This window comes from Papio anubis, chromosome 10, assembly GCF_008728515.1.
Source record: "Papio anubis isolate 15944 chromosome 10, Panubis1.0, whole genome shotgun sequence".
NCBI lineage: Eukaryota > Metazoa > Chordata > Mammalia > Primates > Cercopithecidae > Papio > Papio anubis.
Genome location: NC_044985.1, coordinates 86,951,396 through 86,968,252, shown reverse-complemented (window position 1 = coordinate 86,968,252; position 16,857 = coordinate 86,951,396). Strand labels below are relative to the sequence as shown.

Below are 16,857 nucleotides of genomic sequence, written 5' to 3'. Positions count from 1 at the left end.
CCTCTAGTTAATGTATTTGTTTGAGCTTCAGAGGACTTCGCTGAGTTGGTGATCGCTAGATGGCAAATATTTGTTGGTTTCTCTCCATATTCCTTTAGGGTTTTACTGTTTACAAGCTTCTTTTTTGTATTGAGAGAAAAATAGCTAAAGTATCTTTGACATCTTTTCTGCAACAGGCAAAAAGACTTGAAACAAAGTGGGGATCTTTTATTTATTTATTTATTTATGAGATGGAGTCTTACTCTGTCACCCAGGCTGGAGTGCAGTGGGGTGATCTCGGCTCACTGCAACCTCCACCTCCAGGTTTCAAGTGATTCTCTTGCCTCAGCCTCCTGAATAGCTGGGATTATAGGAGCATGCCACCATGTCCGGCTAATTTTTGTATTTTAAATAGAGACGAGGTTTCACCGTGTTGGCCAGGCTGGTCTCGAACTCCTGACCTCAGGTGATCTGCCTGCCTCAGCCTCTCAAAGTGCTGGGATTACAGGTGTGAGCCACCACGTCTGGCCTAAAGTAAGAATCTTGAACCATCCTTTCTTTTCTGTTCTCCTTACCCTGTTACCTACTGGACCAGATCTTTTGTCCTGAAAACTTGTCTCCTACTCTGCCCTCTTTTATATTCCCCTACTCCAAAAGAAACCTATTCACCCACACATATACATGGTTAATTCTTGGGGTATCTCTGCAATTCCTAAATAATTTATGCAAACATCCAGAAGCAGCTAGGGACTCTCCATCCCTAGTTTGCAGTCTCGCAAGTCAAGACCTTTTCTTGATGTGATTCATGTCAAATACTTAGGACACTGCTGTATTTTGGATGGGTCGAACCTACTTAATCTTTAATCTTAAAGCAGACAGAAACAATTGGGCGCCTTCCATGTAGAAAGCGGGGTCAGGAGGGCAAGAAAGGGAATATGAATGCATATCCAAGTCACTCTGGAAATTTTATGGGGGTATAAGAAACTTAGGTCAAAGTGGTCACAAGACTGTTTAATAGGAGATAGAAGGATATAACTCCATGTTTACTGCTAGAAACCAAAGCTTTGTGTGAAATCTTGAATTTATGGGGAAAGAGGGAGAGTACCAGTGTGTTCTTTTCCTGATTCCTTCCCCTCATTCCTTAACTGCAGGAGACTGAGCTCCATTGGGCTTTGGTGACCCCATCACTGAGGGGTTTATTTGACAGTTGATTTTGCTGTACTGGATACTTCCTTTCCCATTTCCTAATCATTTTGCAATATACATGCTGACTCTTTTCCCTTCCCTCCTCCTTTCCCTGGGAAGATACAATGAATAAGTAAAGACTTATCGGTAGTGAAAAAAAATTGTAATGAATCCTAATTTTCAAATTAATCATATTCCAATACATAGCATAATAATTTAAAATTTGTAACGTAGTTATACATAAAAGGAGGGTAGTCTCCCATTGGAGTTTATTTTTTATAATACATGATGTAGCTGTTCTAATACTTTTAAAATAAGCCTGAGTTTTAGATTCTAAAATACTGGCTATAAAGTAAAGATGAAAAGGGAAGAGGAAAAGCATTTTTATGCCCCTTCTTTGGCAGAGAGTTGTGCAGCCAAGCAAATTTTTAAACCAAACACATTTTGCTTTTGATATTTATTCTGCTCCCCTACCCTAGCATAATCCTGTTGTGCTAGGCAACCAACCGCAAATTTAATCAATTCAATTTTATTTATTAAGTTTCTACTGAGTGCCAAATACCCAATGATGGGAGAGAAGAGATTAAAGTCAGCCTGCTTGCCTTCAAACAGACCACAGTTGAGTATGAAACACAAAACGTTTGTCACCTCACAGACTTGTAAAAGATACTAATATGTATCCATGTAGACCCAGCAGCATCAGAAAATATTATGTAGTAATTTTTTTAAAGAGTAAAAAAGAAATTATTTCAAGTAGCTATAAAAGCATCAAGGAGATAGATTTAAAAAGCATGAATAAGAAAACATGAAGGGTTTAATAAGAGTCTTTGTAAGAAACGCTTAAGAGGCAGGCCTTGAGTCGGATGTCTTAGAGCCTTGTACAAGTCATGGTATGGATATTTTAAAATCACTAGAATTTTTCATAGTTTGGGAAAACATCTTAAGCAAAGGATTGATATGATAACGTTGATGTATCAAAAAGATAGTTTTGACTTCAGTGTAGAAGAGGATAAGGGTGAAAACGGGCTGGGCGCGGTGGTTCACGCCTGTAATCCCAGCACTTTGGGAGGCCAAGGCGGGTGAATCAGGGGGTCTGGAGTTCCAGACAAGCCTGGCCAAGGTAGTGAAACCCCGTATCTACTAAAAATATGAAAATTAGCCAGGCGCGGTAGCGGGCACCTATAATCCCAGCTACTTGGGAGGCTGAGGCAGGAGAATTTCTTGAACCCGGGAGGTGGAGGTTCAGTGAGCAGAGACTGCGCCTGCACTCTAGCCTGGGCGACAGAGCAAGACTGTCTTAAAAAAAAGAGTGAAAAAGGAGAAAACAACAAAATGTTGCAATAATCTGGCAAAAAAATTAAAGCCTGAAATAAATCAATGACAGTGGGAATAAAAGGCTGTATTTGAGAGATGTTTGAAAAATGAAATTGTCAACTTTGGTGACATAAGCAGATGTGGGAGATGAGAGATCAGGAAAAGTCGAGACTGATTTCCAAGTTTCTCCTTTGAGAAACTGGGTAGATAACGGTGCCTTTGACTTAAATTAAAAATATAGGAAAAGCAGGCTGGGCATGGTGGCTCACGCCTATAATTCCAGCATCTCTAGGGGTTGAGGCAGGCTGATAACCTGAGGTCAGGAGTTCGAGACCAACCTGGTCAACATGGTGAAACCCCTTCTCTACTAAAAATACAAAAATTAGCCAGGCGTGGTGGCGGGCACCTGTAATCCCAGCTATTTGGGGGGCTGAGGCAGGAGAATCGCTTGAACCCAGTAGCCAGAGGTTGCAGTGAGCTGAGATCATACCACCACACTCCAGCCTGAGCAACTTACGCAGCTATAGGAATAAGAAAGAGGAGACAAAAGAGTAAGGGATGAACTGTTCCATTTTAGATGTGGCATATTTGAGATTTTTGAGAGACATTCAAGTGGAATTCCTCAACAGAGCTGAACTAACAGGAAGAAATTTGGGTATTACAGATGATATCGAAAGCCACACATCCAAAATGGAGACATCCAAAGGATAAGCAAATTAAGAAAGGTTGGAAAAGAGAGCTTAGAACCAAACAGGGAATGCCAGTATTTTTAGAAAGGGTAATATTCTAGAAAGACTAAAGAGTGGCCACAGTGATACACAGCAAAAAAGATGAATGTAGAAAAGATGAGTGTGTTGACATTTCAGAAACAAATTTTTTTTTAATGTTTCAAGAAGTCTGTTCTCTATATTTCATATTTTGGCATCAAAATTCTGTTTTGCTACAAAATACAATCGTACATTGTGCAAAATTCACTTACAAACATAATAAAGTTTCTACAAGTCTGCATTAACTTCCACAACCTCTGAACAACTGCAGAAAAGGTTGACACTGATAATGGAAAGGTTATCAAGTAGTTAGTTGCTTCAAAATTCTGTCTGTATTAGTGCTATAATATGATTTTGAGCTATCAAAACCATATTTACAAAAGTATCCTATTGATATTATTCAGCTTGATGTGGGATCTTTTTCATTAATAGAAATACATATTTTTACATTAGGAAATATGGGAATTACCAGTTTTCATCTATGAGCAACAATTTTGGAATTAATATTGTATGGGAGAATCAATATGCTATCAATGTTTCCATTTGCAACGAGTATGTATTACTTTAATTGTAATAAAAAATGTTATTTGACCCTGAAAGGGCATCAAATCATTTATGAATTTTATTTAAATTATGCAAAAATATCACATATTTGGAGAGAAGAATGGAAATAAACACCCAAAATCATCATTTGGGTTATTACATAGTGTAAAAGTTAGGAACAATGGTCATGAAGTCAAAAAGAACTAAACTGAAACTCTCGCTCTGAAACTTCTTGCCTAATTTATAGTCATTATGAAGACAATATATATTTTGTGACCTCAAAAGAAAAGTGTCTGATACACAATTGGCACACAATAAATATTGGTTAAATAAATCATTTAATTAAAAAGCTATGTCTTGGCCAGACGCGGTGGCTCACGCCTGTAATCCCAGCACTTTGGGATGCTGAGGTGGGTGGATCACGAGGTCAAGAGATGGAGACCATCCTGGCAAACATGGTGAAACCCCATCTCTACTACAGATACAAAAAATTAGCTGGGCATGGTGGTGCGTGCCTGTAATCCCAGCTACTCAGGAGGCTAAGGCAGGAGAATTGCTTGAACCCAGGAGGTGGAGGTTGCAGATTGCACCACTGCTCTCCAGCCTGGCAACAGGGCGAGACTCCATCTCAAAAAAATATATATATATTTCTTATACAAAAACATTATTCAGTGAATGACATACAATTTGAGTTGGAGTAATAGGTTTGCACCAAGCAATCCACATGTTTTATATAATACTCCCTATAATCAGTGGCCTGTATTTATAGGATATGTAACTTGGGGTCTACAAACTGTGGTAGAAGACAGTGTTTCCATGAGAAACAACTGTTTTTCAAAGACTCGTCTTAGTACATTCAGACACAAATAGAAGAGCTCCGAAGCAACTAATTACTTAAAGGGCCTCAAGGATATTTCTGGATGGAATGAAAATAATATACTTCATGAACTGAAATTCTTCCCATACAAAGAAATTCCAGTTTGACTACCTTTAAAGTATTTAGACAATTATGAGTGATTTAATACTAGTTTCAATTCAAGATAAAACTTGGTTATGTAATTAAATGCAAACAGAGATTAAGTAGAAAAATTAGTGAAAATATGTTCAAATGTGAATTAAAACAAAAACAAAAAATAGTTTCTTAAAATCAAAGACAACAACAATAATAGAAAAATACCTTGCAGTTCTGTAGCAGTCGTATGAGATGTTCAAAGCAATTGCTGTTAAGAAAAATGGCCTGAAGAACAGGCCTATCTGTACAATCTAACATGGCTGTGATGGTATCTAGGAAAATAAAAAGAAAATCATCCATGTAAAAGTGAAAATTTGGGATCATACAAACATTTACTCTAATCATTTTTCTTTTTAATTTTTAAAACAATTTTGATGTTCAGTATTTTTTAAATGACACTAACACACAAAAACACATAAAAGCATTTTTATGCCTTTAGAAGCTATACACCAAACCATTAACGTTTGTTATGAGTGGGTGGCAAAATATAAAGAATTTTCTTTTTACTATCTGAATTTCCTAGTTTAGTGCTAATTAAAACATTTTATTTCTATAAGGAACTATCAGTTAATTATATTTGTATTTAACAACCTTACATAGGAATACAATAAGAAATCATAATATATTGGTGAAGGAGCTTGCAGAGCAGAGAGACAGAGATAAATAAGCAGAATGACACAAAACAACCAACACAAAGAGAAGGGAAGAGAAATACAAACACACACACACACACACAGCCTCTGAGGAAAAAAAGAAACAAAAACAGAGGCCCTCTAGAGAAAGGGCAGATTTTTGAAGTGACCTCTACAGAGATGTTATAGAGGCACATACAAAATTGATTGTATGGGACTCTTTACCATAGGTTACTACAAACGGTGCTTTCTGAAAATTTACTTTTCCTAGAATTTCAAAGTCATAGCTAATTTTCTTTTTAACATTGATGCATTTAGGAGATTACACTGTCAAAACAATATAGAGACTTGACTTTGTTATTGTTAAAGCAAAGAGGGTGTAACAAACACATCAATTCTATATAAATTATTTTGAAGTCAAAGTCTAAGCATTCACATGATATCTGAATTAAACAATCAATGCTTTCCATACAACGGCCTTGTATTTCAAGAGAAAGTGGTAGATATGAAAATTAAAAACAGACTCAGAAAAAGTTGTCATTATGTAATACTTACTCAGCATTTTGATCTGTAGAGCAATAAATCGGTTTTCCCACTGTCTGGACCTTCTTTGATTAGGTAAAGCTGAATGATCTGAATTTAGCAATTTAAAATAGTTCTCCAGAATAGTACTGGTTTCCACTTGACGCTGATCAGAATTGCTACTGAGAAGGATATGTACCACTTCTGTAAGGCACTTCAGAGTTAGTTCTGCCTTCCTACCCACTTCTTCAGGATCTCCATCCTCCCAGGAATCACAATCTGCCAAAACTCGCATAAGAACTTCCATAGTGGCTGGAGAAATTGCTTGTAAAGCATTCCTCTGAAATATTAGAGACAATAAAAATGAAAACTAAACCTAATGAAGAGTTCTGTATGTTTGCAACAATAAGAATTTAATACATCTGCAGGCAACCTTTTCTTTTAATAAATAAACACATAAAAATTTGTAACAGATACTCTAATAGACACTGCTAGTGGTTCATACATATTAAATCTTCCCTTCCTCTCAGAAAACTCACTTTACACTCTCTCTTGTGGCTAAGGGTAGCCATGTGATATAGTTCTGGTTAAGGACATATGGTAGTGGCCTATGAAGAGGGTATCACTTTATAAATAAAAAGGGAAGGACCCTTTGCCCTTGGGCTTTTCACCTTTTCCTGTCTAGAATGTAGACATAATGCTTGCAGCCACTTTTATATCATGAAGAGATAAGTCCAAGATTAAAGTAGCAGGCTACAGAAAGAATAGGAATATTGAAGGACCTCAGTCCTTGATGTTCTTATTGAGTTACTGTACCAACCCAGAACTGCCTAAACCTGGATTTCTTAGGCAAAATGAAACAAATAAAAAACAACCTCAAATCGATTAAGTGTCTCTCAGGTTTTCAGGTTGGTTACAGAAAGTCCATCACAACTGATTTAAATATATAAGATGACTGGTTTGGTTTTGATTCTACAAACATACTTCTGAAATTCCATACATTAAGTAATTGGTAGCTATATGTCAAGGTGACCAGAAAAACACAGAAATAAACAATATGTATTGCCCTAAATTGTCAAATTATGACATAATGAAACAGAACATAGTTATGCAAAATTACCTGAAATAGCACTTAAGCCATTAGGACTGTTTTCATCAATAATTATCAATATAATATATAATATCAACAACAATATTTACTACTATGGAAGAAACTGCTAATGGCCTGCCCAACATTCAGTCTCCTTCACCTTCCTTATTCAGAGAAACTGATGTTTTCCTGGACACATGACCACCCAGAATAAATTCACATTTCCTAGCCTCCCCTGCTGCTAAGGAGGCCAAGGAAGCAAGTTGTATTACATTTTTTTGTGGACATGTTTTCCTTCTCCACAGTCATATGATCAAGTTTGGCAAATTAGATCAAAAGACAGGGAGTATCAGCTTTTCAGTATCTCTTTATTTTGCTTTTTATTTTTTTCAGACAAGGTCTTCCTCTGTCACCCACGTTGAAATATAGTGACATGATCACGGTTCACTGCAGCCTCAACTATCCAGACTCAAGTGATCCTCCTGCCTTGGCCTCCTGAGTAGCTGGGACCACAGGTGTGCACCATCATACCTGACTAATTAAAAACAAAACTTTTTTATAGAGACAGGGTCTCCCTGTATTGCCCATGCTCGTCTTGAACTCTGGGGCTCAAGAGATCCTGCCACCTCGGCCTCCTAAAGTTCTGGGATTATAGGAGTAATCCACCATGCCCAGCCTCAGTATCTCTTTAAAAGATACTTGACACATGCCGTTTGCATCCTTCTTCTTTACCCCCTCTATCTTAGAGCCCCAAATGTGAACATAATGGCCAGAACTCTAGAAGCTATCTTGCAGCATGAAACAGAATAGTAAGCATGACAGATTGACATTCAAAAGAAAACTGAGTCCCTGAAGATCCCAGAGGCACCAGATTAACTCTGAATTGTTTATTACTTTGTTTTTAATTAGAAAAGTAACTTAAGCTGTTTTAATTTTATTAACTGCTACATACAGCAAATCATAGATCTAACTGATAAAACTGTTATTTACTTACTTTTTAAAAGTACAAATACTTTAAGTGCTGTACATACATTATGTCATTTAGTCCTTACAAATATCCCACAAATGTTACTATTTCTGTATTATAAATTAATAAACTAAAACATATGTAATTAGTTTATCCAAGGTCACACAACTAGTTAGAGATGGACACTCAAACCTAGATCAGTCTGGCTCCAAAATCTTTGTTTTCAACATAACACAAAACAGAACAGGTTTCAAATATGCCAATGGGAAGCCCAGATATGATGCTTTGGGAAAGGAAACCAGTAATCAGACTTTGATTTTTCTGATCTTTATGACATCATGACCATTCTTTTTTTTTTTTTTTTTTTTGAGATGGAGTCTCGCTCTGTCGCCCAGGCTGGAGTGCAGTGGCCGGATCTCAGCTCACTGCAAGCTCCGCCTCCCGGGTTCACGCCATTCTCCTGGCTCAGCATTCTCCTGCCTCAGAGTAGCTGGGACTACAGGCGCCCGTCACCTCGCCCGGCTAGTTTTTTTTTTGTATTTTTTTAGTAGAGACGGGGTTTCACCGTGTTAGCCAGGCTGGTCTCGACCTCCTGACCTCGCGATCCGCCCGTCTCGGCCTCCCAAAGTGCTGGGATTACAGGCTTGAGCCACCGCGCCCAGCCTGACATCATGACCATTCTTTAGCCTTTATATATTCAATTCATCGAAACACCCTTGTACTAATGCCATATTCAACAAACAACTTTCCAACTTTGATAGAAATCCCACTATAGCTGTGCCTGGATCACAAGGATTTTTGGTACATAAAATAATAAATTGGACTTCCAGTATCTACTTGATTTTAGTGTTAGGTTTCATTATGGAGGTCTCTCGGGGCTTGACTACCCCTAGGCACTAACAAGAACAAGTCTCTCTGTTTTCAAAAAGAGAAGGGGATCCAATCAATTTCTACATTAGTCATAACAATGCCACTTCCATTTTCATTCCTGTATACTTATTCATTTTTTTCACTGTAGTAGAGAAATGATAGAAATGGAGAGATAATGACCCAAATGAAGGAAATCAGCTAATACTGGAATGTGATTAAGCAAACTTACACTGAAAAACAAGATTCTGGTCACCACCCCTCTCACTACAAGGAGACTCTTTTCTTCTACTAGGGGGAAGAGGAGAAAGTCAAATAGTCCACCTGGAAACCTAACTAGGGACTCTGGCTAGGTGCCAAAAAATAAAAAGGACAGGACAAATAAAACGTAGAAATGGAAATTTCAGTAGTGCTCTGGAGGCTAACAAGGTACAAGGGTAAAAAGGATAAAAATATTTTTCTTAAAAAGGCCATTGAGCATAAGGGCCATTCAATGAAAAAAAGAAAATGATAATACAGAGAGAAAACAAAACAGAGCAAAAACAAGGAGGAAAGGGGAACTGCATCAGTACCAACAGACAGGAAACTCTTTTTTTATTTTTTATTTTTTATTTTTTTGAGACGGAGCACGATCTCGGCTCACTGCAAGCTCTGACTCCCGGGTTCACGCCATTCTCCTGCCTCAGCCTCCCGAGTAGCAGGGACTACAGGCGCCCGCCACCATGCCTGGCTAAATTTTTTTTGTATTTTTAGTAGAGACAGGGTTTCACTGTGTTAGCCAGGATGGTCTCAATCTCCTGAATGTAGACAAGGATTTCCTCCTAAATGCCCAAAATAATAAGGTAATATGCCTAGTATATTATTGGCATAATTTTGTATCTTTAAATAAAATTTACTTAAGTTTTAAAAAATACAGGTTTCTAAGTTTTAAATTTAAAATTATAATTTAAATATGTAATTTGGTTCAACAATATTAAGAACATAGTACACTGATGTTAGTAAGAGAATGTTTAATGTGAAAGAAAAAACTGCTTGTTAAAAAAGAGAAGATAACACTTTTGATCTAAAATAAAGAAACAGAGGGATAGAGGGAGGAAATTATGGAGATCTATAAACTTGGATGGAAAAAAACCAGATATCTTAATTTCTACTAATCTCTAACTAAAATTGAGTATTTCCTTCAAATTTAAATGTAAGCAACAAAAGCACAGTAGTAGAAATAATACTTGTGATTTTGTTGGTTAGGCACAGTTGACTCACACCTGTGATCCCAGCACTTTGGGAGTCTGAAGTGCGTAGGTTGCTTGAGCTAGGAATTGCTCAACCTGGGCAACATGGCAAAAGAGTATCTTTACAAAAATACAAAAATTAGCTGGGTGTGGTGGCATGTGCCTGTAGTCCCAGCTCCTTAGGAGGCTGAAGTGGGAGAACTGACTGAGCCAGGAGGTCAAGGCTACAGTAAGCCATGACAGAGCCACTGCACTCCACTCTGGGCAGCAGAAAAAAACCCTGTCTCAAAACAACAACAACAAACAAAACAAAACAAACTTGTGATTTTGTCATCAGTAAAAATTATATGCATTTTCATTTATTACAGCTGTTACAGTCTCTCAAAATATCATTTATGCTAATTTCTTCTTGGAAGTTACATTAGTTTCTAGACTTGCTGTTATAGCTTTTTAAATTTAATGTATTATAAAGAAGCACATATTGCTATGTCACAGATTTGTTTTATTAATATTTTAGTAACTGCATTTCAGTATAATTGGTTTCCTTTATTTGAGGCATTTAAAACATTCTGACAAAGGGCTTTATCAGATTGCCAAAGGGATGTGTGGTATAAAAAGTATAACAGGTGTTAGGAACCTCTGATCTAAACTGTGTGGTTTAAGAAAACGTATAAGAACATACTTTCTGAACTATAATCCTTTTGTCAACTAGAATTTATATTCAAAGTTTATGACAGTGGTCGGGCATGGGGGACTCACGCCTGTAATTCCAGCACTTGGCGAGGCTGAGGTGGGCAGATCACCTGAGCCCAGCACTTCAAGACCAGCCTGGGCAATATGGAAAAATCTCGTGTTTGCTAAAAATACAAAAATTAATTGGGCATGGTGGTGTGTGCCTGTAGTCCCAGCTACTTGGGAGGCTGAAGTGGGAGGATCGCTTGAACCTGGGAGGCAGAGGTTGCACTGAGCCAATAATTGCACCTCTGCACTCCAGCCTGGGAAACACAGTGAGACCCCATTTCAAAAAACAAAAACAGAAAAGTTTATGACAGCACTTAGATGCTTACCTTAAAAAAAAAAAAAAAAACTAGAAACTCTTTTCTGTAAATTTTAAAACACTACTTGGATTTGTTGGAAAAAAAAATATAAACTTACAAAAATACATTCAGTATTATAGGTACACAGGAGAGTGAATAAATTGGTGTCTTTAGAAACCAAACTACGAGACTTTGATTTCATCAAGTGGACTGATGAGGCTGACTTCCTCTATCATCTGAAATAAAAACTAGTGCTTGAAAGCTAACGTAAATAAGAACTTACAATACCAAAAATTGTTAAATTTGTTTATTTATTCAGTAATTTTATTGTCAGTGCTAAATATTACTTAGGTTTTTTGGAAAATAAAAGACGCAGATTAGTTACAATATATAAGTTCAATATTTGTATGGTGAATGCAATTATAAAAAGACAAATAACATACTAAACAATCCATGGAAAGCTTTTTGCACTGTTAGTTATAATTGTATATATTAAATTTCAACATTTTCCTTACCTGCCCACCGGCTACAATGGCTCCAAAAAGATGCAATAAGCAACATTTAAGACTTTCCTTGAGATGTTCACTTTCCTGAAAACATTCTGTAAATATAACACACCCATAAATAAATAAATAAATAAGATTTGTCTTTCGCAATATGATTTATCTCTAGGAAATGTCTGATGCAAATGCGAACAACTATTTGTGAAAAGGCTAATCTGTGTTAAAAGCCAAGGTTGATACGCATTTTGGCTTAGGAAAAGAAAAGAGAAGCCATCTACCAGATAGCATTTTAGGTATTCACGTCGTCTCACTGAGTTCTCATAATTCTCCATATAAGGATGATATTTGGCCCCCATTTATATATGAGCAAAAGGAAGGTCAGAAGTTAGTATCTTGCCTGAAGTCACATGACCACTAACTGACAGGGCTAGAAACTAACTCAAACCTGGCATAAAATTAGACGTCTCTCTTTTTTTTTTCCCTTTGAGATGGAGTCTCACTGTATTGCCCAGGCTGGAGTGCAGTGGTGCGATCTCAGCACACTGCGATCTCTGCCTCCCAGGTTCAAGCAATTCTCCTGCCTCAGCCTCTGGAGTAGCTGGGATTACAGGTGCCTGCCACCACGCCCAGCTAATTTTTGTATTTTAGTAGAGACGGTGTTTCGTCATGTTGGCCAGGCTGATCTCGGACTCCTGACCTCAGGTGATCTTCCCGCCTTAGCCTCCCAAAGTGCTGGGGTTACAGGAGTGAGCCACCGCGCCCACCCTAGACGTCTCTTTACTAAGACTATCAGACCTCTCATTAGTAAAAATTGACCATAACTAGTCCACTACAGAATGAAAGAGTTGGACAAAAAGATTTCCTGAGTCCACTCCAGGGCTAATGTTCTAAAATTCTGGTACCAATAGTAAGATTTCTTTTAAAAGTATAAATTATGTTAGTGTTTGTTTGTTTGTTTGTTTTTAAAAAAAACAGGGTATACATGCATACAACAAAGAAAAAGCAGCATAAAGACCTGACAAGGGGCCGGGCGCAGTGGCTCACGCCTGTAATCCTAGCACTTTGGGAGGCCAAGGCAGGCAGATCACGAGGTCAGGAGAGCAAGACCATCCTGACCAACATGGAGAAATCCGGTCTCTACTAAAAATACAAAAAAATTAGCCGGGTGTGGTGGTGCATGCCTGTAATCCCAGCTACTCAGGAGGCTGAGGCAGGAGAATTACTTGAACCTGGGAGGCAGAGGTTTCAGTGAGCTGAGATCACGCCATTGCACTCCAGCCTGAGCAACAAGAGTGAAACTCTGTCTCAAAAAACAAAACAAAACAAAACAAAAACAAACAAACCTGACAAGGAAATGTAAATTTCCCTTTAATCTATTCCTCAACCCACGACACTACCACTGCCTTGCACACCTGTAATCCCACCACTCTGGGAGGCCGAGGCGGGTGGATCACCTGAGCTCAGGAGTTTAAGACCAGCCTGGCCAACAGGGTGAAACCCCATCTCTACTAAAATTGCAAAAATTAGCCAGGTGTGGTGGCGGGCACCTGTAATCCCAGCTACTCGGGAGGCTGAGGCAGGAGAATCTCTTGAACCCAGGAGGCAGAGGTTGCAGTGAGCTAAGATTGTGCCACTGTACTCCAGCCTGGGTGACAGAGCAACACTTCACCTCAAAAAAAAAAAAAAAAAAAAAAAAAAAAAGTACATAGTACATAAATATACTCCTGCATCAACTTTTTTTGCTTTTTAACTTAATACATTCTGGATATTACTACATCTTTCTACTTTTTTTTTTTTTTTTTTTTTTTGAGACAGGGTCTTACTTTATTGCCCAGGCTAGAGGGCAATCACAGCTCACTGCATCCTTGGCTGCCTGGGCTCATGTGATTCTTCCATCTCAGCCTCCCAGGTAGCTGGGACTACAGGCACACACTACCATGACCATCTAATTTTTTGTATTTTTGTGTAGAGACAGGGTTTTGCAATGTTGTCCAGGCTGGTCTCAAACTCCTGGGCTCAGGTGATCTGCCCACCTCAGCCTCCCAAAGTGCTGGGAGTACAAGGGTAAGCCACTGTGTCCAGCCTGGACATTATTACATCTTAACAGATACATCTGCCTCATTCATTTTTTGTAATGACTAGAGGCATACACCGCTACAATGTGTTACCTTCACTTAACCAGTTCTCTCTTGATAGACCGCTATGCTTTTCCCCTTTCTTTTGATGCTGTTATGAACACCCTTTTGCATACGTCATTACACACTGGGACAAGACTATAACAATAAAATGATTTCCAATAACAAATGTTACCAAAAAGAAACAGCTTTGAGGTAACCTGGATAGAAACTTATAATTAAAAAATTAAGAAGTTCCAGCTATATGGGAATAACTGGTACTACACATGGCTTTCAGCTATAAACAACTAGAAAACTGGAGAAAATCAGTTCCAGAAACTGGGTCACAGAACTGTGATACACACAAGAAGGAAAACAAAGTAAGCACAAGGATCACACAGATTCCTGTTTGGAGACACTTTCCGAACTACTACATGGAAAGGGGGAACCTTAAAAGAACACAGTCATTTGTTGAGTTGAGGAGACAGAAATCAAAGTTCAGAGAGGCCTAGGCAACTGGAATTTGTAAAGCAGAGTACTGGAGTGGAGGAAGCTATACAGAGAAAGTGCTCCAGAAATATGCACAGGGCTCACTTTGTGTCTCAGTGTCTATCCTCACATAATAGTGTGATATCCCACAAGATCGGCAAAAAACTACAAAGAAACTGTAAGCTGAGTAATTCTCTGATTTTACACAGAGCTAGAAGATGACAGAGTTCCATTCATCCACAGTGGATACACAGAAAGATAATACATAAAAAGGACATAAAAACATATACCATTGCAAATTCTCATCATAAGATTGCTGGGTGGCTATATTAGTATATGACAAAGTAGGCAAGAAATATAATCAAGGCAAGGAATGTTATTCGTGATGAAAAGTGGAACTCAATAAATTTAAATAAGAAAATATAGCTCAATGAGTTTAAGTTTATTGAAGTCATAAAGAGTATTTTCTCTTGCCATAATGGAAATATATTAGAAAGTAATGAAAAAAAGATCTGGAGACCCTTTTCATGAAAATGGCATTAAAAGAAAGGTGGTCCCTGCCCCTCCCAAAGCCAAAGCCAAAGCCAAGGTTATGAAGGCCAAGAAGGCAGGGCTAAAAGGCATCCACCCCACCCCCCCCACACATACAATCTGCACATCACCACCTTTTGATGGCCCAAAACACCATGGTTCCAAAGGCAGCCCAAACAGCCTCAGAGGAACACTCGGAGAAGATACAAACTTGACTACTATGCCAGCACCAAAATCCCTTTAAGCCACTAAGTCAGCCATGAAAAAGATGACAGCAAAACACTTGTGTTCACTGTAGATATCAAGGCCAACAACTGATCAGACAGGCCATGAAGAAGCTCTATGACAATGATGTGGCCAAGGTCTACACCCTGATCAGGCCTGCTGGAGAGAAGGCATATGTTAGACTGCCTCTGGAGTATGAGGCTTTTGATATTGCCTACACAACCGGGATCATCTAAACTGAATCCATCAGGTTAATTCCAAATACACACTTTTTTTACCATAAAGAAAAAAAGGGCTGGGGGTGGAGGCTCATGTCTGTAATCCTAGCACTTTGGGAGGCTAAGATGAGTGGATCACTTGAGGCCAGGAACTGGAGACCAGCCTGGCCAACATGGTGAAACCCCATATTTACTAAAAATACAAAAATCAGCTGGGTGTGATGGCAGGCACCTGTAATCCCAGCTACTCGAGAGGCTGAGACATAAGAATCGCTTGAACCCAGGAGGCGGAGTCTGCAGTGAGCCAAGATTGTGCCACTGTACCACTCCAGCCTAGGTGACAGTGTAAGAACCCATGTCAAAAAATAAAAATAAAAAAAGAAAGAAAGAAAGAAAAAAGGATCTGGAAACTCCCCAAACACTTGCAGATTAAACAATACATTCCTTTTCATTTTATTAATTTAATCTTTTTTAATTGACAAATACAAATTGCATACATTTATGATGAACAACATGGTATTTTGAAATATATATACATTGTGGCTAAATCAAACTAATTAACATATACATTACCTCACATAACTTTTTTTGTGGTAACCTCTCTTAGCTACTCTTAGTCATTTTCAAGTATACAATGCATTGTTACTAACTACATTCACAACGTTACGTAGTAGCTCTCTTGAATTTATTCTTCCTAACTGAAATTTTGTATCCTTTGACCAACATTTCCCGAATTTGAAAATATTTTAAACCAAATGAAGAAAAAATTGTTTTAATTAAATAAAATTAAAACAAACATATCAAAATCTGTGGGGCACAACTAAAGCAATGATTCATGTTCATTCTAGAAAAAAGGTCTAAATAAAGATCTAAAGATTGAACTTTTACCCTAAGAAGCTAGAAAAAGAAGAGCAATTAAGAGGGAGTTAATATTAAAGATAATAGAAAAAATAATGAAAAAGGAAACGAATAAACAATAGAGGAAAATCAATGAAATCAAAAGCTAGTTCACTGGCAAGATCAATATAATATTTTAAGAGATAGGGTCTCACTATGTTGCCCAGGCTGGAATGCAGTGGCTATTCATAGGCACAATCATAGTGCACTACAGCCCCAAACCCCTGGGCTAAGGTGATCCTCCTGCCTCAGTCTCCTAAGTAGCCAGGACTATGGGCATGTGCCAGGATCAATATAATTTAAAAACCTCTAGCTAGACCAATCAAGAAAAAAGAAGACAGAAAAATGTAAATTATCAATGTCAGGAATGAAAGAGGAGACATCAATCTAGATTCCATAGATTTAGGAAGGATACATGAAGAAATACTATGAACAACTTTATGCCAATAAATTCAATAATACAGATGAAAAATATAAATTCCTTGGAAGACATTAATTACAAAAACTAACACAAGAAGAAATAGAAAATCTGAGTAGCCCTTTATGTAGTAAATAAATTTGCTCTATAATTTAAAACCTTTTCACATTGGGCACAACAGTACATGCCCATAGTCCCAGCTACTCAGGAGGCGGAGGTGGGAGGATCACTTGAGCTCAGGAATTCAAGAGGAGCCTGAGCAATATAGCAAGATCCTGTCTCAATGAAAAACAAAACAAAATCTTTCCACAAGGTAAT

The 16,857-nt window shown here is 38.0% G+C and overlaps 1 protein-coding gene across 10 annotated transcripts in view; it reads right to left on the bottom strand.

Annotated features, from left to right (window-relative positions):
- NBEAL1 (neurobeachin like 1) overlaps positions 1-16,857 on the bottom strand; it is a 205,692-nt gene that overhangs the window by 125,141 nt on the left and 63,694 nt on the right. For 9 of the 10 annotated variants that reach the window (XM_009182816.4, XM_009182820.4, XM_003907834.5 and 6 more), the window contains 3 exons: positions 11,660-11,745; positions 5,988-6,294; positions 4,966-5,072 (listed from right to left, as the gene is read on the bottom strand). In XM_009182816.4, the coding sequence (XP_009181080.2) occupies positions 4,966-5,072; positions 5,988-6,294; positions 11,660-11,745 (500 nt within the window). The remainder of the gene's footprint in view (positions 1-4,965; positions 5,073-5,987; positions 6,295-11,659; positions 11,746-16,857) is intronic. The other variant, XM_009182822.3, reaches the window with a different exon arrangement.